General features: G+C 42.0%; 1 protein-coding gene across 2 annotated transcripts in view; it reads right to left on the bottom strand.

The window, feature by feature from the left end:
• Window positions 1–22966, bottom strand: part of plpp3 (phospholipid phosphatase 3) — a 33062-nt gene extending 10096 nt beyond the window's left edge. The window contains exons 1-5 of one of the 2 annotated variants that reach the window (XM_089000293.1): window positions 22563–22966; window positions 6471–6625; window positions 3868–3960; window positions 3594–3781; window positions 2767–2824 (exon numbers count right to left, since the gene is read on the bottom strand). In XM_089000293.1, the coding sequence (XP_088856419.1) occupies window positions 2767–2824; window positions 3594–3781; window positions 3868–3960; window positions 6471–6625; window positions 22563–22710 (642 nt within the window). In that variant the 5' untranslated portion in view covers window positions 22711–22966. Of the gene's footprint in view, window positions 1–2766; window positions 2825–3593; window positions 3782–3867; window positions 3961–5984; window positions 6143–6470; window positions 6626–22562 lie in introns of both variants that reach the window. The other variant, XM_089000292.1, reaches the window with a different exon arrangement.
• Between the last annotated feature and the right edge of the window lie 1288 nt (window positions 22967–24254).

The raw sequence follows: 24254 nt of genomic DNA, 5'->3' as shown, positions 1-24254 counted from the left end.
TCTCGTTATATCGATATCGGATATATCGATAGTCCCGGTTATATCGATACTATTTCTATGCACGCACGGAGAAAATTACATGCAAACAGGGTCGGATATATCGATAGTCCCGGTTATATCGATATTTTTTCGGACTCCCTTGAATATCGATATAACGAGACTTTACTGTATATATACGAAACCGATACGGTGGGGTGAGGCTCAATTTGGATCCTTCGTACAACAGCCTGCTTCGGCAACATAGGATTAGTAATACTTATCAGAATCAGAATCAACTTTATTGCCAAGTATGTAGAACACACAAGGAATTTGTTTCCGGTAGAACACGCTGCACTAGTATCGTTGTCAAAAAAACTGCTAAGTGGCACTATACAGTACCATTTTGGCTACTGTTGAAAGAGTTCAAAGAGTTAATGGCTTGGGGGAAGAAGCTGTTTAAATGTCTGCTGGATTTGGTGCGCCTGCCTGAGGGCTTATGAGGTGAAACCGGAGGAAGTGGGGCAATCTGGGCAATCTGGCCAATCGTTAGTCAGAAGAGTTTGTTTGTAGTTTGTTTCAAAGAGTGTCCGAACAAACATCTCTGATAGGTCCACATAAAATGATGTGGCGGGCCAGATATGCCCCCTGGGGCCTCGATTTTGACACCAACTACTGCTGAGGATGATTTACTCGGTCAGATTTTGCTTTACGTATCTGTGACTGGTATTGGCATGCCTTTGCGGAAGCTAATACTTAAAGATAAGGGATGTCTCGACACGATTTATGATTCTGAGGAAAACGACAATAAAAACAAAGATTCCCACGGCGGAGGCAGACAAAAGCGAAGTAAACTCTGGTGGTCATGAAAAGCCCAATCCGGTCACATCTTCTCTCTGCTGCCTCTCTTTGTTTCAAAGAGTGTCTTAAATGAAAACAGCCACAAGAAAGAATGAGGACGTGGGTACGTTTTAATAATAATAATAATAATAATACATTTTTAGCTCCTATCAAAACTCTCAAGGCCACTTTACAGTCACAGTTCTTCTGCGGGTGAGCAGCGGCAGCCCCACGCGCCAGCGTTCACTCAACCCAGAAATAACTAAAAATAGATAGAAAGTTAGTACGCTATCTAATAGATAACTAATAGATAGCTAGCTAACTAGTGATCGCGAATAGATAGCAAATTGCTATCTATTAGCTAGCTACCTAGCTGACTATCTATTTGCTATCCATTTGCTATTTATTTGCTATCTAGCTAGCTAGCTATTTGCTCTCCATTTGCCTTCTATTAGCTATCTACCTAGCTGGCTATCTATTTTCTATCTAACTAGCTATCTGGCTACCTAGCTAGCTATCTATTTGCTATCTAACTAGCTAGTTGGCTAACTAGCTAGCTATCTATTCGTTATCTAACTAGCTAGCTGGCTACCTCACTAGCTATCTATTCGCTGTCTAACTAGCTAGCTGGCTACCTAGCTAGCTAGCTATATGCTATCTATTCGCTATCTAACTAGCCAGCTGGCTCCCTAGTTAGCTATCTACAGTAAAGTCTTGTTATATCGATATTCTCGGGAGTCGGAAAAAATATCGATATAACCGGACTATCGATATATCCGATCCTGCGCGCATGTAATTTTCTCCTTGCGTTCATAGAAATAGTATCGTAATAAGCGGTACTATCGAGATAACCGATATCGATATAACGAGATTTTACTGTATTTGCTATCTATTCGTTATCTAACTAGCTCTGCTGGCTACCTAGCTAGCTATCTATTTGCTATCTATTCACTATCGAACTACACTTTTTTCACCTCCCCGTTGGTGTCTTTACACCAAGTTGAGAAAAAAATTAACTAGCTGAAGTCAGGATTGTAAATATCACCCGCATGATGTATCGTATTTGCCCAAGAAAACATTTTTTTAACTGAAGTTTCTTTGGGAGGCATAACGTGCTAAAATGGAGACAAATGTCAGATAAAAAATACCCAGGGGTGCACGTTGAAGATATCCGCCAACGCGCCATGGCGGTAGGATGTTCAAATTTCCGCTCTGACCACATCAAGGTGTGGTTTTTCCCAGGAAATAGATTTGCTTCCTGGGTGGGCGGTTTGTGTTTGGGGGCGGGGCCACATTTCAATGGAGTGTATTCAAGTGATGTTTTCTATATTGTATTTGGTCACACAAAAACCCTATCGAGTTTGAATTTTACAAAATCTTACAAGGGATCGAGAGAGGCCACATTTAGTGTTTTTTTCTGGGATTTGTATTCCAGAAGAAAAATAAGAGAAGACTATTAGATTTGAATTTTATGCATTCTGAGTAGATCAACACACCTCCTGGTCTGCCTTTTTTTTTACTTCCTCTTTAAACATGGAACAGCTGAGGTTCCTGCAGTGTCTTTTTTCCTGGATTTTTTCAACACATGGAACGTGTTAAGGGCGTGTGTGTGTGTGTGAGCACGTGCATAATTTAGACTTGTGGAAGTCTGAGATTCCGCCAGGCTGCTGCACCCAAGTGGACCCCCATAAACAGGTGGATTGAAGGACGCAAGTGGGGGGTTGGAAGTGCACCAGCAGCTGCCCCTGAGGAAAACAGCTGATGTGTATCCATCTATCCCTAAAAAAAAAAAATTGCTGCCCCCACCCCCTGACGCCTTCCTCCCACAAAACCCTCCGCACCCTGCCCACCACCTTTTCCAGCTACTCAAAGTATTGTTTGATCTTGATTGAAAAACGCCCCTTGCCCTTTTGACATCACCCAAATTATTGAGATGGGGGAGTAACTTACTGCCAGGTAGAGCATGGTGAACATGGAGAACGAAGCGTGTCCAGAGAAGAAAGACTTCCTGTGGAGAGCAATATCGCAGTTCATTAGAGGGATATCGGCAATAGGTGGATAGTGGCATGATTCCGAACCAAAGATATCAGAAACAAAGGCATAGTCGAGACAAGGGACAATCACGATGATCAACTAAAAATCAATTAGAAATTCCAAAGAAAATTGTGTTGTTTATGTATACGGTGGTACCTCTACTTACAAACATGAAATTTTCAAGTTACAAACATATTAATGGGAAAATATTGCCGGTTGTTACAAAAGACATTTCAAGATACGAAAGGTAAAAATACAGAATGGTAGCTCGGAGTTTCCTGAATGCAACATATAGACGCTCAACCAACTTACAAACGAGATACGTTCCGAACGGTCATTCGTAAGTATGATTTTGTTAGTAAGTTGCTTCAGTGTTATATTTTGTATGGAATGTATGTTTAAGGTTTATATGAGTATATTTAAGGCTTGCATAAGTAACCTGTATTGGTTTGTACTGACAAATAAACATTTAATAAAATACGAGAGAATATTACATGTTACAAAAAAGTTTGTTCGTAACTCAAGTGTTTGTAAGTAGGGGGGTGTCGGTATTTTGATGCATTTCATGCTTTAGAATACATTTATGTCTGAATTTTGCGGGGACTTGGAACGGATTAGGGCATTTACATGCAAAAGGCGTCTTGACAACATTTCTTCCAGAACCAATTAATTTCATAAGTAGAGGTACCTCTGTACTTGATTATAAAGTTACAAGCAGTCTAAATTGCTGCATTTCCACCCACCTTGCTTCCTGCACATCACCCTCCTTGCCGCTGCAGGTGTACTCTGTGATGTATCCCAACGAGCAGTTGATGGCGGTAAAGTCCGGCTTACACACATCCAGGAAGTGCGGCCTCATGCGGCCCACCGACACCTTGGCGATGTCCGTGAACGACTGGCTAATGGCGCAGCCGAAGATAAACACGCCTATCTGCGAGGGACAGCAAAGCTCAAGATTTCCATATGGGACAACCACTCGTCGTCGTCGTCATTTATGTCTAAAGCTTGAGGACTAACCTGTTTGTAGAAAGCCGCCACATAAGGGTTTCCCACAAAGGACTTAGTCCCCTCGTGGAGTTGATGAATCCTGTACGATTCTCCGATCACAATCTATAACGAGAAGACGGGTTGATCTCTACAAGGACTGGCCGAAGCCTTACTCAAAGCAGATGACCATGCGCTGTGACGTTTGACTCATGCAAGAAAAACGCGAGTAGAGTGACGACAACACAAAGACACACACATAAAGACACAATGAGCATGGCCTGCCTTTCCTTCTGGCAGTTTGGATGTGATGGGAGATGATTTACGAGGGTTTAACAATGACTGGGGGTCTTTAATGGAGATGGAGGAAGCCAAGGCGGTGGAAGAAGGAAACCCCATCGGAGTGTTTCGTAGGGGTGGTTCGCCGAAATGGACAAAGAGCGTCTTAGCTATACTTAAAAAGCACTACTGTACAAAAATCGTCAGGTCTCAGGTTAATATTGCTACCATACATGGTCTGACTTTGATGGAGCTTTAATGGTCGAAGCTAGGGTGGACGACTACCCTTCCCCACCCCTTACCTCCACCCTTGTGATTGCTGCGGTATTCCACCGGAGTGGTTTTTACATAGCCTACGGCTCCATGAAAAGGCCCCCGTCTGTACCTTAAGACCAAACTAGCTGTCGAGCCACAGTTCCTGTCAATCGGGTGCCTGACTGAAAGGCTGGCCCTTCTCCATCTTTACAACCACCATACCATAGCATAAGGATTCAGTCTCTGTTGTGCAGAGCACAACACGGCCTCAACCGTCTTGTCGGGTCTCAGACGTCCTATCAAGTACGCGGTGTGTAATATACGAGCACCGTAGGTTTGATAAACACACTTATCCCTGTCTGATGGGTGGTCAGCTGGCAGGCTCACCACCAGAGCAAACAAACACGCATGTTTATTGCCGTTTGCGCTTTTGTCTGTGAATCTACGAGATGATACAGTCCCGGTAGCCTGACCAGGTCCTTTTATTTGGACTATAAACATTAACTTTCGGTCCTCTCTTGTGTAAAAGGATTTATCCGGGACCGTCGGCCCGAGGACTCACAACCGACGCCGCTGTAAGGGAATTCCCTTACAGCATAAGCCGCGTCAACTTCAAAAAGCACCGTTGGCGTGGCAGCAGACGCCGCTTAATGCAGCACAGCTGGGGTGGGACGCGCCAGCCTTTGCCCGCACGTGAACGTGTAGCTGCCGGAACTGTCACACGCACGCTGACTGCTGGTTCTAATAAGCAGAAGAGCTGAGCTCGGGCGATCATACTCGACGGTATATGGGTGTCTCAGTCTGGGAACTTTTGATGGGAGGCTGTGCTGTAAAGATCGTCGAGCCTAACCACGTGCCACTAATTGACACATACAAACCCCACCGCATGTCATTATAGCATGTTTCCACTAACCTTGACACTCCCCTCCCACTTTTCTCCCTTCCCTCTCAAAAATAAATAAATAAATAAAGTCAGTGGAACAGGAGTTCCACGGGAATAACGACGTCATGCCAACGTTCTGAGACCTGTTCAGAAACTCAAAAACTGTCTTTGGTGTTTGGCAAGAACACACAGAAACACTCGGAGACGTTCGAGGCGGAGATGGGGGCTTTCTCACTACCGCTGACTCATTTGGGGGAAACAAAATAGAAACAAATGGACAATTGGATGATTCCAAGTGGATGGAAGTATGATTGAGGAAGTATGTAAGGCGGAGGACATGTAAAGCACATGTATAGCATGGTAACATACTGGCAGAGATGGGATCGAGTCACGTGGAAGTTTTGTGTCTCTAAGTTTTAGCTAGCAAGTCACAAGTCATTTTGTCTTGAGGCCAAGTCAAGTCAGATCGAATCAAGTCTTGCATGTCAACTTGAAGTCTCATATACAGAATCTCATCGTCAAAGAAAAGATAAAATGCTTCTTCCAATAGCACATCGTGTCTCAAGCTAGGTCAAGTGACTCAAGTAAAGTCCAAGTCCCATTGACTCTCGTTCCCATCTCTGTCAACTAAACGGAGGTGAAGCTGGTATAATTTAACGGCTAATTGATGGTGGGGAAGGGTTGAATAAAAGACTCAAGTTGAAGTAGAAAACAAAGTTTGAGGTGGACTTACAGAAACGATGGCAATAAGAATGCCAACACCGCAAAGCATGGCATCGCTAATGGTGTCGCCATCTTTTTGGGGGTAGCGGATGGACTCGTCCGAACAGTAAAACCCGCGCTGGTACGGCTTTATGGTGCTAGTCTCAATGATCAGGAAAGGCAGGCTAGCTACAAAACAGAGAGAGGGAGAGCAAGACAGGAAGAAGGAGAGAGAGAGACAGTACCAGGTCAGTGACGCAGACAAAAACAAAAACAAAAAAACAGGAGAAAGCACAAGGAGCGTCCTGGCACTAGGGGCTCATGGGATATGGCAGAAGTGGGTGGCCGGAAGTTGTCATCCAATGGCCTGTGACGAATTATACTTGAATAGAACTTTGAAAAGGTGTCCATATGTGCTTCAAGAAGATCCCACTCCTCATCCCCACCCTTGTTTCTGCCTTCCATAGTTCCCCAATGCGAAGGGCAGGTGCGCTCCTTGGTGGGTTGGGCCACTTACAGACACCACGGGCAGTGTCAACCCAACAGAAGTGAGCACCGAGGAGGGCACGGTGCTGTTCTTGTAGGGGTACGTCAGGCTGGAGTCACTGCAGTAAAACCCCCTCTGGTATGGCCGAATTGAGGTACGGTGCAGAACAAGGCTGGGCAGCATTGCTATGCACGCACACAAACACAAACACACACACACATGGATGGATTGATGGATGGATGGATGGATGATTACACACTCAAACATATCTCTATTACTTATCATCACCTGCTGCAGGTAAACTCACCTGTAACCTGAAAGGAAAATGTTAAAAAAAGACCCCAAAAGCGTGTTTTATGTGTGCGTGCGTGTGTGTGTGTGTGTGCGTGTGCGTGTAGGCAAAAAATTAATAAATACAATGAAAATAAGGGATGTTTGCGCAACAAACACGTTTCGGCTTTTCGGATAACAGAGCGACACTGAACTGTTTATCTTTGAACAGGAGACCCCCCCACGCCAGCTCAAGTCCGTACCACCCAGACTTGAGCAAATAGACACACGAGGCTAGGGAGGTCAATTGTTGGAGTTAAAGGACGCAAAAAGCCACCGCTAGTTTAGACTAGCTCAGATCTCTGGTCAGTTGTCAGCAAAGGTAAATTGCTTGTTATGGTTATAGGATTACTCTGATAATAATAATAATAATAATAATAATAATAACAATAATATTAATAATAATAATAATAATAATAATTATTATTATTATTATTACTGTCGTCATGTGGTAAAATGATCTAAAGATAGGGGTTTTGACAGATGATTTTGTACCAGGAAAACCGTACTGGTGAAATTTGGACTCGTTTCAACTTTATTGATAGTTCAAAGGCAGAGTGTGTACTGCAAGGTTAAGATATCCCATCAATCAGGCTCCACAAATAATCTGCACAAGCCATCTGTACAATTTGAAGAGAACATACAAGCAACGAAGTTTCTAGTGTGTGTGTCTGCCTGCATCTGTTGCAATATCACAACTTCTAAGATGTACAACCCAGATCTCCTTGAAGACACTTTATGCAAAAAGCTATCCATTCCATCAAGCCATCAATGACCATCACAAAGGTAAATGAAACGATGTTATTATACATTACAGTTTATTTCTTGAATTCAATACCATAGCACATTTATTATACATAGAATAAGGTATATTGTGTGTAGTTTTAAGGCTTATTTAGTTGAAAATTATGTTTTATGGGGACTTGGGAACGGATTGTTCTCATTGTACTCATAATGGTTTCCTATGGGAAATTAATTTTTGGGATACACACTTTTCGCATATATATATATATATATATATATATATATATATATATATATATATATATATATATATATATATATATATATACAGTAAAATCTCGTTATATCGATATCAGTTATATCGATATTACAGCTTATTACGATACTATTTCTATGAACGCAAGGAGAAAATTTACATGCCGCAGGATCGGATATATCGATAGTCCGGTTATATCGATATTTTTTCCGACTCCCGAGAATATCGATATAACGAGACTTTACTGTATGTATATATATATATATATATATATATATATATATATATATATGTGCGCCCATCGTCGGATTCAAAGTCAGATCACCCGTAACGAGGACAAATGCTACACAAAATGAAGTGATCAAGGCCTCCTATACCACAACAGACATATCAGAACACAGATTCCTCCAACATCCTGGCATGTAAAATTTTGGCTTCAAACGTGTGGGAAATTTAAATTGTGTGTGGATTAAATCAAATAAATCCAAGCCCGCCCAACAGTGGAACATTTTCGAGAGAATGTAAAGCTCTGCAGTGACTCATAAATACATGGAGATGAGGACACCAAAGCGTTCCAAAGACCCTACTGGCATCCGATGCCTTCGTGTCTTTAAGATGAGAGTCCCAGTGTTAGGTTTCACTACCCCTTACATGCTGCCACCTAATGAAGCCAAGAACTGCAGAGTACAGATGGAGTGACTGTGAGCCCGTCTTAAAAAACACACAAGCAACCAAAATGTCTCAAAAGGAAGAAAAAGGGGAAAAAAATCAGTATACTTCTGATCAATCGGGAGCTACTTTGCATGCCATCTGCTTTCACTTGGGGCAACAATGCGTTGCCTCAGGTGTCAGACTGACTGTTGACTTAATCACTTGCATTTGTGTGTTCAGTGGTTTATATGACTACCCTGATTTTTTTTTCATAGTGCAGCTCAGTGATAATGTCAATAAATGTACTAATATTATTTTTAATGACACAAGACAAATACACATTTTCAAAACCGCTTTTAAAAGAAAACAGCCATTGGATGAGGTCACGGTGTCAGTTTCATTGATTGTTGGTAAATTCCATCTGCTGTCGAGCACTATGGGATCATCTCAAGCTTTCAAGCCTTAGGGGTCAATTGTTTCTAATGTCTCAGGGGAAACGTGGTGGCGCATGTGTCAAAGAGCAGCAGATGCGACGGGCACCTGCACAAACACGACAGTGCCAGGGCTCTGCACACCTCATAAAGAGGGGCGGGGGGGGGGGGGTCCACTTGAGGGGTGGGGGGTCTTTGATTTTGACTCATGAGATGAGAAAGGCAGCGGCAGGATTCTACTGCGGATATCCATGTGAGTCGTTTAGCTTAATGTCCGAGTTAACTTGGCAGCGCTTTAATACCTTAAACGCAGTGAGAACACCAGTGCGCGTTGCGCTAATGCCCAGCTTAAAGCTAGTACCGCTAGGTAAACACTGGTCACGAGTTGAATCGGTTTCTTCAGTAGGGTTGTGTGGGGAGAAATCTCGGGGAAAGAATTGCGGGAGGAGGTAGGGGGGGATTCTCATGCTAATTCTGAGAAGGCAAAAAAGGTTAGTGCCTTAAAAGCCATCAGAAACATCACCGCGCATGCTAACGGGTGACTAGCGGTCGCTAGGACATCATGGGAAACTTTGTTACAGACTGAAATTGAAAGCAAGCTTTTGACAATGAATGAAAGACTCTCTTGTATCGGAACGCAGCAAGATGCCGAAGTCATTAGCGCCATCAAACCAAACTTGTTTCTCAGAAAAATTACCACTTAGTGGTACAGTTTGCTTTGAAACGCTAAGTGGCAATCTGCTTCGTGTTTCCATACCGGTGGCGTAACGCTGCAAATGGACTTCTCATTAGATTCTCGCTGTACCGAAGATGTCCCGGAAAAAAAAAAAAAAAAAACTTTTGGGAAGGCATGAAATGAAAACTGGCCCGCTATGTAAATTTGAGTCGATACCAATTTAAAGCACAACCGACACCATTTTTTTTTGTTTCCTAACTGACATCAGAAAAACGTTTTATAGCATCTAAAATACCCAAAACACGCAGGCTGATATTTTTAGTCAAATGCAAAACACCAATAAAAATTACTTAAAATGTCCCAAAACTGCCACAAAATGAGCTTGGAACTGGGCAGATTCAGAAAGTCCCGCCCCCTTGTTCGTGACGTCACTATTGGTCACACACTGCCTTGCTCCAGAATCAAAACAATGGCTTCAGAGAGTTCAGATTCGGAGAAGATGCTTTCTTGTTACTCATCCAGTTATGGATATGTTTCAAATAGTTCTGAAGAGGAAAGCATAAATATTCGCAATCAATTAAAGAAGTCCTTCCGTATCAATTCGAGCCGTTTGGACTCCAATGTAGCGGCCAAAAAATGCACAAGATGGCGCACAAGCTCCGTTGGAAACGGGCTGATTTATCCGCTAGGGATTTCTGTAAACTTCCACCTTCTTTAATAATAATAATAATAATAATAATAATAATAATAATAATAATAACAATAATACAATACCAATAATAATAATATTAATAATAATAATAATAATACATTTAATTTCCAAATGCCTTTTAAAAATCTCAAGGACACTTTACCGTCATGGTATTTTTTTGTGTAGGTGAGCAATGGCAGGCATTCGCGGCAGCGTTCACTTTACCCGGAAGTAACACTAATGTGTGATACAGCAATTGGCTGCGACACACAACGATTCACCATAGCGTTAATTATGTGTTTTCCTTCTAATTTCGCCATCGACACTGATCAACACAATGTTTTCAGACCAAACAAAGTACCCAAAATGCATTGTGTGTCGCTTTCTCGGTCAGGGGCGTTCCTTCCGTGACGTCACGTCAGGAATCGTCACCAACTCGAAAATAAGACTTCTTCTCCTTCCATTTAAAAAGATGGTACAGATGTAAATCTGGATTTGTCAAAGTCAGCTTTATTGTCAACTATGCTATGCTAACATGCATTGCATTGTGCTCCCCACTTTAATTTTGTCCGTTAGCGTCTGCAGGGAGACGAAACGTGACCACCTTTGTTGGGATAAAGGGTGAATGACCTTCTTAAAGGCACGCTGACCCGGAGGACGATGAGGGGAGTGGTAGAGGCAGTATGGAAAACAAAAAAATAATAATGGTGGCGGAATTTGGGAGGGGTAAGGAGGTCGCCCTTGTTGGCAAAAGCCCGCTGTGCGTCAGTAAATGACAAACCATTGGATTTACGAGCCAAGTTATGAGGTCAGTGGCGTTCACTGACACTTGAGATACTCCTGGGTGAGAATGAGCTTGAAAACTCTTCGGGCTCTCTGACGGCACCATCATTCTTTATGGCAGAGGCCGGAAAACAACAATGGAAGTGTGGAAACCCTCGTCGGAGTGGGTGGTTGGTCCTGTCGTGGAACGGTTCTATTAGCCTTATCAGATGCGGTCATGCATTTTTCTCTCTCTCTCCAAGTTTGTGAGAGGAAACTACTTTACACCATTTGACATGACTCGCCCCCAAGGCCCAATACAGAGACGTGAGGATGGATGGAGGGAAGGAGGTATTTTGCTAGCTGCTTGAAGTAGTGTTTGTATGCACATCTGGGTCTTTGGGCCTGTGTCACTGTCCCTTAACACCGTGACGTCATAATAGGCTCTGTGCCTACATAATGTGTAAACAAGAAACCAACAGCATGAAATCCTCCTTTCGTCTTTGCCATAATCCAGGCTCAACAAACAGCGGTCTATCTACGGTACCAATACACTTGGTTCCTTTAGGAGATTGACTGCAGAAGCAAAGGATCAATTCTGATCACAAAGGTAGACATACTGTACAGTAGGTTCATGTGGATTCCCAAGATAAAATAACAAATATCCTCGCGCTCCAGGGAAAATTTTCAACTCTAAGCGGCAAATTTCTGGGCGCGTTATTCACATTTTAATTGGCTTCGACGGCTTTTGGGAGCAGAATTAGAATGATATATCCCGATTAGAGAGAGCGTCAGTCCGTGTGAGAGGTGACTTGTGAGGGCGGAAGAAGCCTTATTGTCGTTTGTGCAAAATGGAGGATATCATTGTCCCTTCGCTCAAAATGGGACGCATGACCTTTTGCTGAGAAAGAAATAGGTGCGGAAAGAACTATTGGGTGGAAGGTTAGCGAGGGGCGGAGGCCGCTCAATTTCGTCATTCAACCAAACTTTCCCATCCTTGTCCTCACATCAATAGATCTCGAGAAAAACTTGACACTGATGCCTTTTCTCACTTCATAGGATATAAAAAAACGATGTAAACAGTTGAAAACACGCATGTTTTGCTTGTTGTCACTGAGTAGCTGTTTGTACAAGCAATCTATTTGCTATCTATTAGCTATCCATTAGCTCGATAGCTAGCTTTCTATATATTTGAGTAATTCCGGGTTGAGTGAACGCTGCCGCGTGTGGCTGCCGCTGCTCACCCACAGAAAAACTTATCCTGTGACTGTAAAGCTACCATGATAGTTTTGAAAGTCGCTTATAAATGGAATGGAATGTATTATTATTATTATTATTATTATTATTATTGTGCTGAGTTGTCAGGACTCCAATGTCGCGTCCCAGAAAATGCACAAGATGGCGCCCAAGCTCCATTGGAAATGGCCTGATTTGTCTGCTGGGAATTTGTGTCAACTAATATCAAATAGTAGTCTTGGTGCAACACAACGATTCACCATCGCGTTATTTATGTTTTCCTTCTAATTTCGTCATCAACATGGATCAACACAAAGTTTTCAGACCAAATAAAGTACCCAAAATGCATTGTGTGTCGCTCTCTTGGTAAGGGGCGTTCCTTTAGTGACGTCACGAACGTACTGGATACCAACTCAAAAACAAGACTTCCTGAATATTCAGCGCCAGTCTTAAAATGTAAAATATAGCTATATGCGGTGGAATCTTTGTAAAATACGCTCAGTAGAAGTCATTTGAAGTGATTTTACAAATTATGGACACAAATTGTCCGGAAGCGTTGGTAGTCCTTTAAATGTCAATTTTAAAATTTGAATTGTGTATATTCAGATTATTAAGAGGTCCTTGGAAAAAAATGTCTCAACAATTAGGGTTTCCTGGGTCGAACACATTTGAAAAGCCCATGTACTACCAAAAGCGGATTTCTTTCATGCCCTTCAAGTATATCGGAGTACGCTTACTGATCTTTCCTGATGCTGTTAAGGCATTAATAGCAACCTGACTGGATCTCGGCTTTCACTACTTCGCACACAATGGGATTACACCTTTAGCAGCTCTCTGCCAAATCCCCATTGACTGTTCCATTTTCCTTTTGTTGTCAGTTGACTCTGGTCACGGCATTCTCTGTCTTTTTTTTTGTATATCCATAATTTGAGAACCGCTGAGCAAATAGGCAAGTGGGGTACACAATAAATCCTTCACAATACCCGTGATGACTCCATTACGAGCTCACAGAAGCAGCAAAAAAAAGTAGTTACACTCTGTACTTTCAGCCAAATACACACATCTTGAGTGACTGTTAATCTGTTAGACTGCCCTCAAAGAGATAAAGATAAAGAAAAATCAGACATTGGAGAATTTGGATTGGACTGTGCGTACTGTATTAGGCTAATCTCAAGCACATGATGCCGTCGTTTCTTGAGTTTTTCCAATGTCAAAAAAACAGAGTTGCTCTGGATCTTAACACATACATTATTCTACTGGCAAACAGTTCAGGGTGTCCCCCACCGACTGCTCAATGACAACTGGGATAGAAGCCAGTCTGTCAGCGACCCTTGCGAGACAAAGCGGATTAGAAAAAGGATGGATAGATGTTCCACATCACAACTCATAAGGTCATGTCAGTTTTCCTCACACACCACGATCACACACATCGTATATGGCGAACACATTAAGTATTGAAATTGACAGCATATACAGTAAATACTGAACAAAACAACTCAAAATGTAAAAAAAAGAAAAGACAATAACGTCTTGCCTGAGGTTTTATTTCTAGCGGAAACAAGAGAATCTCCGTGGTTCAGACGCCTCGACACTGTCGCTGCTGTCTTGTGTCTGTGTGGGCCCGCGTGGGTGTCTCGAGTGAATGACTGTGGCTTCACTGGCAGCGTTTACAACAACCCCCCACCTCCTCCTTCCCTCACCCAAACATTTTCGAGAAGCTCACCACTGAAATCTCCCACAGTTCCAATACACAAACCCCAGGCCGTATTTGCTCACATTCATTGTGGTTCGTTCGTATAGCAGTCACTCCAAGATCAGGTCCTATAAGCTTCTTTAGCTGGATTTGTACTGCGGGTCTGAGTAGCCAATTCGGTCTATATCATCATTTTTAATTTTGATTCACTTGCTTATTCTATGAAATAAGGTCCAAATTGCACAAGACAAATTCCAAAATACAACTGCGCCAAATAAAACAAATACAGTAGCGCCTTGAGACACAAGTGACATTTTTCCACACTGTGTCACTTGGGACCGAATAGGTCTGGATTGCGTCACTTGAACCATGCATTGTAAATCCAGCCTTTGTGTGTCAAAAAAGTTACAAAACACACACACAGTGCAGTGGATGAGTGGCTGAGGTCAGCAGAGTGGTCGACAGAGAGAAACCATGTCCTGCCCCTCCCTCCATGTGGCAATCAGGGGCCACTACAGCAGTATGAGCTTACTCAGAGAGATTTTATTCATAGGAATAAATACCTTTTTTTGTTATTTCTAAACAGGCATATCTCAGGACAGGCTCAAGGTTTTGTCAACAGGGTCCTGTGTTGCTGTTGGCTTATAGTGACACTTTAAACATGACAAATGATGAAAAAATGTAGTCAGTATTGTTAGTTGGAAAATGAGATAGTCTCTGGAGTCTCTGCACACACCTCAAGTGTGATATTCAGCTGTAAAATGCCTTCTTTTCTAAACAGGCATATCCAGGGACAGGTTTAAGGTTTTGTCAGTGTTACTGTTGACTTGTAGGGACATTTTAAACATGATAAATGATGAAAACATGTCATCAGTATTGTTTGTAGGAAAATGGAATAGTCTCTGGAGTCTCTGCTCATACATCAAGTGTGACATTTAGTAGCCAAGTAAAATGTGTTGGCCTTTTTTTTTTTTATAAACAGGCATATCCAGCGGGGACAGGTTCGATGTTTCAGCAGTGTTACTGTTGGGCTGTAGGGACACTTTAAACATGACAAATGATGAAAAAATGTAGTCCGTATTGTTTGTAGGAAAATGGGATAGTCTCTGGAGTCTCTGCTCACACTTCAAGTGTGACATTTAACTGCCAAGTAAAATCTGTTGGCCTTTTTTTTTCATTTTTTTTTTCTAAACAGGCATATCCTGGGACAGGCTCAAAGGTTTTGTCCTATTCTTGTTGGGGAAAATTGTAACTTTCTACACTTCTGCCCCACTGTTACATAAAAACGGGGCAAATTTACATAATAACCACCAACATTTCTCTGTCTATGTCATGATCAGCTGGGCGGGGGTGATGATCCACAGCCTTTTTCAAGTGACAGGCAAAGATTGATTTCATGTGTTGATGTGTCGTTTACAAAGAAGAAATCTGAGCAGCACCCAAGGGAGCCTCAATTGTGCAAAATGGCCACTCGGTGGGCCAACTCGCTGACTGGCGAACTGGGCCTTGTACTCTTTATGCCATAATGGCATTATTCCCCCCGAGAGACAAAAGTCTGGCAACCTGAAAAAAGGGCTACGGTCGTCTTTGAAACGAGACGCTCGTGTTGAGGCTAACGACTCGAGGTTTGCCTTCCCTTTCTTGTCCTGCATTGGCCCTCATTGGGACAATGGGTGTCAAACCAGAGCTCACGTGTGAACGATATGTGCAATGCTTAGTGTAGGGTTGTTCTTCTTTGTATGTTAACAGGATACGGCCCAGTGACGACAATCAAAGGTAGCTAAAGTACTTACACATTCACGTGAAGTAGAACTACAAAAAAAAAAAAAAACAGAAGAGGATACAAAGCTTCATTTATGTTAAAGTGCCGATTCAACTCCTTAAAAATAGCATAGTAATGCATTTACGTAAAAAAGTAAAAGCTAATCATGGGTTTCTTGGCAATTATATGATTGTACTATGCCATTTTTTAATACCAAGCGCAAGCTAGCATAAGCCTTTTATGTTATAAATATAACATTTTCGTTGCGGTTAACAACAACGCAAACTGAACAACAACAAAAAAATGCTAATTTAGCGAACAATAGCTATTTTCATGATTTATGTAATGCAAGAAGCTGGTAGAACATGAGGAACACGACAAACCATTTCCGGAAATAAAATGGCTGACAATTAGCTTGTTTATCAATTTGATGTGCCATCTTAATTAATGCCCCTTGGGTTCATTTTAGCTCCATGTCGCAGCTCTTTGTCTTTTTTTTTGTGCCTGATACATCCACAATAATAATTACAACTTTTCATATTTCCATTTCTTTTCAATTGTAAAAAATATGTTTTTTGATAACCAGAACGGGTCAAGCTCTTCAAATCAAGATACTGATCTGATCAGTGGCTAGCACTCCTATGGTGTTTCCCGTTATATGTTAGCATTCAGCTAATATGGTTTAAAAGCAAATTAGTGGCTAGCCACAGCCGAGCAGATAAGCGCTAAAAGTATAAAACGCCTTCCAGCCAACAATTTCTCGCTCATTCATTATTCGCCCCCACACACACACACACACACACACACACACGCACACACACACACACATTCCTGTTTGAATGTTTTTGTGAGAACCGGGTAACACAAACACATATACACACACAAAATGCGTCAATACATAAGGGACAAAGCAACGTCTGCAACATGGCAAACATTCCTTCCCGTGTTGTCATCTGCTAACTTGATGTCATGTGCTGCATAACACAACGACGCCACACAAAACCGCGACGCAAAACCCTCCCCACCGCATCTCGCAAGGGATGTAAACATCATCACCCGCATCATTTTCAATCTCAACGAATTTAATTGTACAATACCGCGGAGTTAATTGTCAACATGCCGCACTTGAAGAAAAATTAATAAACAAATCACGTCAAAGTTTCACCCACTGACCTCCAAGCGAACGCGTCTTATCAATTTCAAACTCTGAAACTCTCGAACGGAGACACACAAGGCCAAACAACCCATTGCAGCACACCTCTTGACTCCACCATCGCGTGCCCTTTTTGCCTCACTCCCCCAAAGTGACACCAGATGTTACATCAAGAGAATTTTGGTCACGGCGTGGCAAGCAGATGAAGAATGTGAGAATTTCCAGGAAATATTTGCGGCCTCCGATTCAGGATTGAAGTGGGCCAAGAAGCCCGAGAGGTTAAAGCTGTCCGGCTTTTAATGAGCGGCACCGCGTGACTTCCTTTGCGCTGCTATGGCAACAAAAGGATGGGGTGTGTGTCGGGGTATTAAATTAAAACTGCCCGGACACTCGGGGAACTGATTCCTCCGGGCTAAAAGGCTGAACTGCAGTTACTAATTTCCCTCATCAAAGTTCCAAACGCCTTTTGGCTCATATTTTGACTGACGTAATCAAGCCGTCATCAGTCCAATGTTGACTTGCAATGTCTCTCAGTAGCGTGGAAACACTCCCCCCCCCCCCCTAAAAAACCCTAATTAGGATTGACACCTATAATGAGTTGTGAATTTTCTCCATTCATAATAATAGCAATAATACATTTCATTTCTACATGCCTTTCAAGGTCAATTCACAGTCACAGGATAAGTTTTTTTCTGGGTGAGCATTAACTCATTCACTGCACAATGTGTCCAGTCCAGTGCCAGGGCTTTTGTCATTTTCAGTCAAATTAAAGGAACCACAGAATATTGAGCTTCAGGACTGCAGTACATAAACATTCAATGCAGTGTAAGTTACCTTAGACTCTCTTCTTTCATCAGAAAAAAAAATAGTCAATTCCTAAATTATAGGGGTCTGGAGTTATCTGAGCTTGAAATGGGGGCAGACGTACAAAAGGCAAATGCTGCCCCCTCAAGGGACGGAAAAATATTGCCCGAGGTCCTACCAGCGCTGGATTGGCAACCGTATTTTTTGATTTGCGGAGAGGGGGGGTTGCTTTGCGATTGACAGATAGACCGTTATTGGAATAATGAAGCGATTAGTGTCGATCCAGTTACATGATATGAGAAGAAGAAGCCTATCCATGCTCTTTTGAGTCTCTCAAGTGTAGCAGTGCTCGCCAGAGGCCAAGCTGCGGTCCTCACTGCATGGTTGTGGTGCACCATGCTGTCCCAGCTTGTGCCTCCCTGTTGGTACACAGGCCTCTTGTCTGTCACTTTCCCTTACTATAATCCTTTTCATGAGCATGCGCCAGTGTGTGTGTATGTGTGTGTACGCATATTGTGTGGATTTAGAGATGCTATGTTTGGGGGTTGGGACTTTTCACTGTTTCAGGAGGACAATAAGCCTTTTGATGAATCTCGGAGCTTCTTTGTTTGCCCTAATGAGGATCAACGGTCGGTGGCAGACGGAGTTTTGTGTCTGTGTGTCTGTGTGTGTGTGTGTGTGTGTGTGTGTGTGTGTTACCCGGTTCTCACAAAAATATTCGAACAGGAATGTGTGTGTGTGGGGTGTGTGTGTGTGCGTGTTACCCGGTTCTCACAAAAAATTCAAACAGGAATGTGTGTGTGGGTGTCGTTGGGGTGTGTGTTAGCCGGTTCTCATAAAAACATTCAAACAGGAATGTGTGTGCGTGGGTGTCAGTGGGGGTGTGTGTTACCAGGTTCTCACAAAAACGTTCAAACAGGAATGTGTATGTGTGGGTGTCGTTGGGGGTGTGTGTTACCCGGTTCTCACAAAAACGTTCAAACAGGAATGTGCATGTGTGGGTGTCGTTGGGGGTTTGTGTGTTACCCGGTTCTCACAAAAACATTCAAACAAGAATGTGTGTACGGGTGTGTTGGGGTTTGTGTGTTACCCGGTTGTCATAAAAACGTTCAAACAGCAATACGTGTGTTTCGGGGTGAGTGTGTGTGTTACATGGGTCTCACAAAAAAATGTTCAAACAGGAATGTGTGTGTGTGCGTGTCCGTACTGCTGTGTTTATGCATCACTAGCAACTAAGATTTTTTTAAGGAAAGCATGGGTGTGATTACGGGGCACCGCGCGTATTCTTTTTGCCCAAGGTTGCTGCGAGACATTATAATAATAATAATAATAATAATAATAATAATAGTGTGTTTATGTGTGTGTACTGGCAGATGGTACGCGCCGATGTATAGCGTGGGTCTTTTCACTCAACAACACATAAACGGGACAATCTGAGGCCCTTTACACACCCACATTCCTTGTCCCACACCCCACCTTTGTTCAAGGACCCCCCCCCCCCACACATCCCCCCCACTTGGTCCCCCAGTCCCGTCCCAACTCATATGACTAAAAGTGGGCCACGGGGGCAGCCAGATTGCATTTAACATAACAAAAGAAAAGTGACCATTTGTGCCTATTGTGTTCACATGCATATACACGAGGAATGCCGTTATCCCAAATCCGCTTTGCTTTGGTGTATTTTGACTCAAGTTCTCTCAAAACAAACTCTGGATTGACAGTGTTCTAATATGCTAGCATACAAAATGCCTTTTCGTAGCTAAAATGATTTTTGTCGCTTGAAAACTAAGAAAAGGGAAAAATCTTTGGCTCGCGTTTGACATTAAATCATCCACTGCCTGAATGTATTCGGGAATTGACAAGCATGACGTGGAGCGCCATTCCCGAATTTGTTCGGGTTTTGGTTTTTCTTGCCAAGGAAGCGCTGATCAGACCTCTGGCGATCATTCGCTTTTTTTTTCATGTTAGCGCTTTGTTATAGCTTCAACTGTTGTTAAAGCACTCTATAATTCAATATGTATGTATTGTATTTTGTACAGCCGCCCCCATTTCAGGCTCAGATAACTACAGACTGATTCATTGAAAGAGGGCCTCATAATCTGGTATGCTTTACAGTCTGTAAAACAGGGGTCTCAAACTCAATTTACTGGGCCGCTGGAGGCAGAGTATGGGTGAGGCGGGGCCGCATCGGTTTTTTCCACAAGAAAATCACAGATAAAACATTCCAATGTTCTCAAAATCTTTATTTTTAACACACAAAAAATGAATTAAACGAATAAATGGAAAAATGAATACAAAATAAATGAACCAGTAATAAATAAATAATAATTTAATGATCATAAGGCAGTTACAGACGACTGAAAAAAACAACACAGGAAAACTAATTATTTTAATAAAGTTTCAAATGTCTGTATTCACAGTTCTTTAACCTTTCTTAACAGAAAGAAAATATTGAACATTAACTGTCCTAAACATTGCTTATCTTGCCTACTTGTTCAGCTCCACACACAAGTTTCATTCATATCAATCATGCGGGCCGCACTAACATTAATCTTTCATATCAAGGCAGGCCGCAAAATATTCTTTCGGGGGCCGCATTTGGCCCGCGAGTTTGAGACCCCTGCTGTAAAATATGGTACTCTCAAATTTAGTTGCAATCGTGATGTACTGTAGAACCCTATATGTCACATTTTATTGATGATAATGTGATGTCAAATATTGGATGACACATTTTTCTGAGATTAGGTCATTAACTCACTGCCATTCCCGAATTTATATGGGAATTGAAAAGCATGACCTGGAGCACCATTCCAGAATTTATTCAGGTTTTATTTCATTTATCTTTTTTTTTTTTGCAGGGGTGCCGATGAAGCGCTGGTCAGACCACTGGCACTGTTTTTTCCTTCCACCAAAGGGGGGAGCAATTGCCTTTTGTCCATGTTAGCGCTTTGTTACAGCTTCAACTGTTATTAAACCACTATATAAATCAATGTGTATGTATTGCATTGTATTTTGGACAGCCGCCCCCATTTCAAGCTCAGAGAACGCCAGACTCATATCATTTAGGAATTAACTCTTTATTTCTGATGAATCAAGAGTCTAAGGTTTCTTACACTGAATTGAATGTTTATGTAGTCCTCAAACTCAATATTCCGTGGGTCCTGAAATTTGAGTGACAATGACCAAAACCCTGGCACTGGAGTGGACACATGTTTGCACATCGTCTGGCAGTGAATGAGTTAAACATGGTTTGCTTTGACATAATTTGACATCATTTGAGCGAGACTTGGCTGTTATTGGACTATGAGGTGATGTCATTATTTTGAAACACCTTACACATGCACGCAGTATGCGCGAGTATGTGTGTGTTCTTCGGTCTTTACAAGCCAACCAAGTCAGCGTCGCCAGGAAATGTGTTTCATGTGCGCTTGGAAGAGCTCATTTGTGTCATTTTTTTCCCAGTGCAGATGAAACACTTGGAATAAACCGATTTACGATTTTCTCAGACAAGGCAGTAAAAACAAACGGGTAACATCTCGGTTGCGAGTGTCGCATGTATGGCAATTGCGTGCCTTTTCCATTGAGTACTTTTTGGCGGTGAGATTCGCACCTGCTCTTTTAGACACGGGGTCCTCATCGCCTTGGATGGGAGAGGCATTCCCCTCGTGCCGCAACACATGCTTGAGCAATTATTAGGCCGCGCAAAGTGGGGGCAAGATGGGGAGCTTTTGACAACAGGTGAAGTTAACCCATAGACTGGAGCGCAGATTCTGGGTTTCTTTCAGAAGGAGAGGCTGACTGAAAGCTATCTGACATTAAATAGTCAAATGTAAAGCCATTAAAAAGTCAACTACAAAATCACATTTTCTTTCCTAACATAAAAAAAACAAGATTAGACCAAAATAGTGTAACCTACAGGTCACAGAACAACAATCCAGCTATTACAATTTATAGGTTTTCTGTGTTAGCTAAGTAGCTAGCGCATCCGTTTTAGGTGTTAGCGAAGTAGCTAGCACGTCCATTTGACTGTTGAGAGGTTCTGGGTTCAAATCTCAGGTAAAGATTTCCTGTGTCTTTGTGCTAGCATGTTATTTCTCCCCTCACTTAAAACGAAAAAATAAGCGTCATAGGTTATTTGAATGCTAAATCGTATTTTGATGTGAATATAGCGTTTATGTTAGCCCCACGATTGGCTGGGGACAATTCTAAGGTGTCGTCTATCTTGTCAAATGTCTACTTGGACAGGTTCCAGATGAGCCTACAACCAATGATTAAATAAATAACTAAATAAAAATAATAAAATGTATTGCATTATAAATGGGTAGCTAATGCGTCTAATCATCAACCAAACATCAAGTATCAATCAAACTGAGTGTGATTTAAAGCGATCAACCAAACAGGAACCCAGAGCATTAAATAAACACGCAAAGCAGAACTAACGACACAAACTCAGCAGGCATTCATCAACATATTCATAATTCTACATTTTGTGTGTATGGAATGGCACCATGGTTCTTTTTTTAGGGGCGGGGTAAATGGTAAATGACCCGAGTTACGAGGCACAAGGGGTTGGAAGCGGATGGGGGTACCCGTGCTATTTAAAGGACAGGTCACAACACTTCAAAACATTTATGCCCCTGGGGACACTCTGTGGCCAGGAACGTAGCATATATAAAGTCATGGGTGAACTGTAATCGCTTTAAAAAGTACGTGTTCCATTCATTACATTGTATTTTTGATATTCTGATGCACTGGAACTGCATGATAAGATGTTACAGCACATTAATTGGCCGACAACCAGTAATACTTTAAGAAACGAAGCTTTCTGATTGACAGGCGTTACAAATCACGGAAGCAACTTTTAATGTAGTCATAGACAATACAAAACTAACAAATAAAGTGGGGAAAAGGTTAAGTAGAGTTGTGCACTCACCAAGTAGAAGACAGAAGATGTCCAGGGCAATCAGAAGCTTCCTTTTGGTATTGTCGGCACCGTTGTTGTTGTTGTTGTTGTTTAACGTGGAGCTTCCACCGTTCCTTGTCTCTTGTGCCATGGCTTTCTCATACATGTAATTTTGCATTGGACAACTCCACTCTTGTCAGATCCGAATCCCACGCATGCACACGCACTAGGCAAAACTGTCAGTTCTTTAACAAAAATGTCAAAAATATATCTATATAATTACATAGAAAAAAAAATAAGTCCCAAAGTTGGGGAATATTAGGGTTTTAGCTACGGCGAGTAGTAAATGAATGGCAGCCAAGCGCCACTGAGCATTTCTTTGGCGATATGAGGTGCACATCGATAGACGCTCTTGTTATATCTTCTACTCCTCCTACTCCTCCTCGTCGTGGTCTTCCTCCCCCTGCGCTCTCTCTCTCTCTTCAAGTTTCCTCAGTAGTCTGTCCACAAGGTTCAGCCCTCAAGCGGCTCCATCCCAGCATGGAAAACTTTCCCCCCTTTCGTCAGGATGGATGATCCTGCACAGCTAAACGCCTCAATTGCGCCCCCGGTGGGAACTTTTAGTTTAACACGTGCACCAGAGATCGATAATAAATAATAATAATAATAATAATAATAATAATAATAATAATAAGCAGTGGCAGACACACGCGCCAGCGTTCACTCAACCTGGAAGTAACTCAGATAGAAAGCTAGCCAACTAGCTAATAGATAGTTAATCGATAGCTAGTCAGCTAGATAGATAGCCGTGTAGCTAATAGCTAGCCAACAGTTACCCATTGGCCAAAAATATATCAAAACTGGCTTTTAAAACTCATTGACCCTGTTTAGTGGTGGTTCTAAAATGTATTTTAATCAAATACTATCTAATTTTATTAATTATTCAAACCCAAAGTGTTCACAATTCTGACGGGTGTTTTGTTCCTTTAAAAAAAATCATATAGCGTAGTTGTAAGCCAGTGTAACATTATGCAGAATTTGAATATGAACACTTCCTTTAAATACATTCATCCATGCATTTTCTGATCAGTTTATCCACACGTGGATTGTGGGCGTGCTGTCACCTATCACGTTGCCTATCATGAAAAGGACCCTTTGATCCTCTCCTCTTTCATCTCGAACTGCTTCAAAGAGGGTACGAAAAGTGCTTAATATACATGTCTCTTTGTGTATATGTGTTGTCATATTATTTGTCATTTAGTTTGTTTTTTGTCTTTCGAATACAAGATGGCGCCGCGAGAGTGGCTGCCTTTCCAGCAGCTCCTGTATTTTGTTTTTCTACTTGTTTCTTTCCTTTCCTCTTCTTTTCATCATTTTGCTGCTGTGATATGTAATTTTTCTCCACTGCAAGACGAATGAAGTTAAATCAAATCCAATCATGTGTCATTAAAAGGTTTAGAAAAACGACTGTACTTAAATAATTATTTACCCATCCATTTTTCAAACTTGTGGTTTCCAAAAAAATCTAATCGCATGTACAAAATTGACCAAAAGAGGCGATTTATTGGATATTAAAATTCGCCAATTCATGTCAGACAGTGGTGTAGTCTTATATTGACATCTAGTGGTTATAAACGCAAAGTACTCCAACCGGAAGCGTCCATATGCGCGGCACGGTTTTACATGGTGTGTACACTATGTAACCGTAAAGTGTCATTATTA

Source organism: Hippocampus bargibanti, linkage group LG07, assembly GCF_051943395.1.
Source record: "Hippocampus bargibanti isolate YZ-2025 linkage group LG07, ASM5194339v1, whole genome shotgun sequence".
Lineage (NCBI taxonomy): Eukaryota > Metazoa > Chordata > Actinopteri > Syngnathiformes > Syngnathidae > Hippocampus > Hippocampus bargibanti.
The sequence above is the reverse complement of the archived record's forward strand: the minus strand, read 5'-3'. Positions and strand labels throughout refer to the sequence as shown.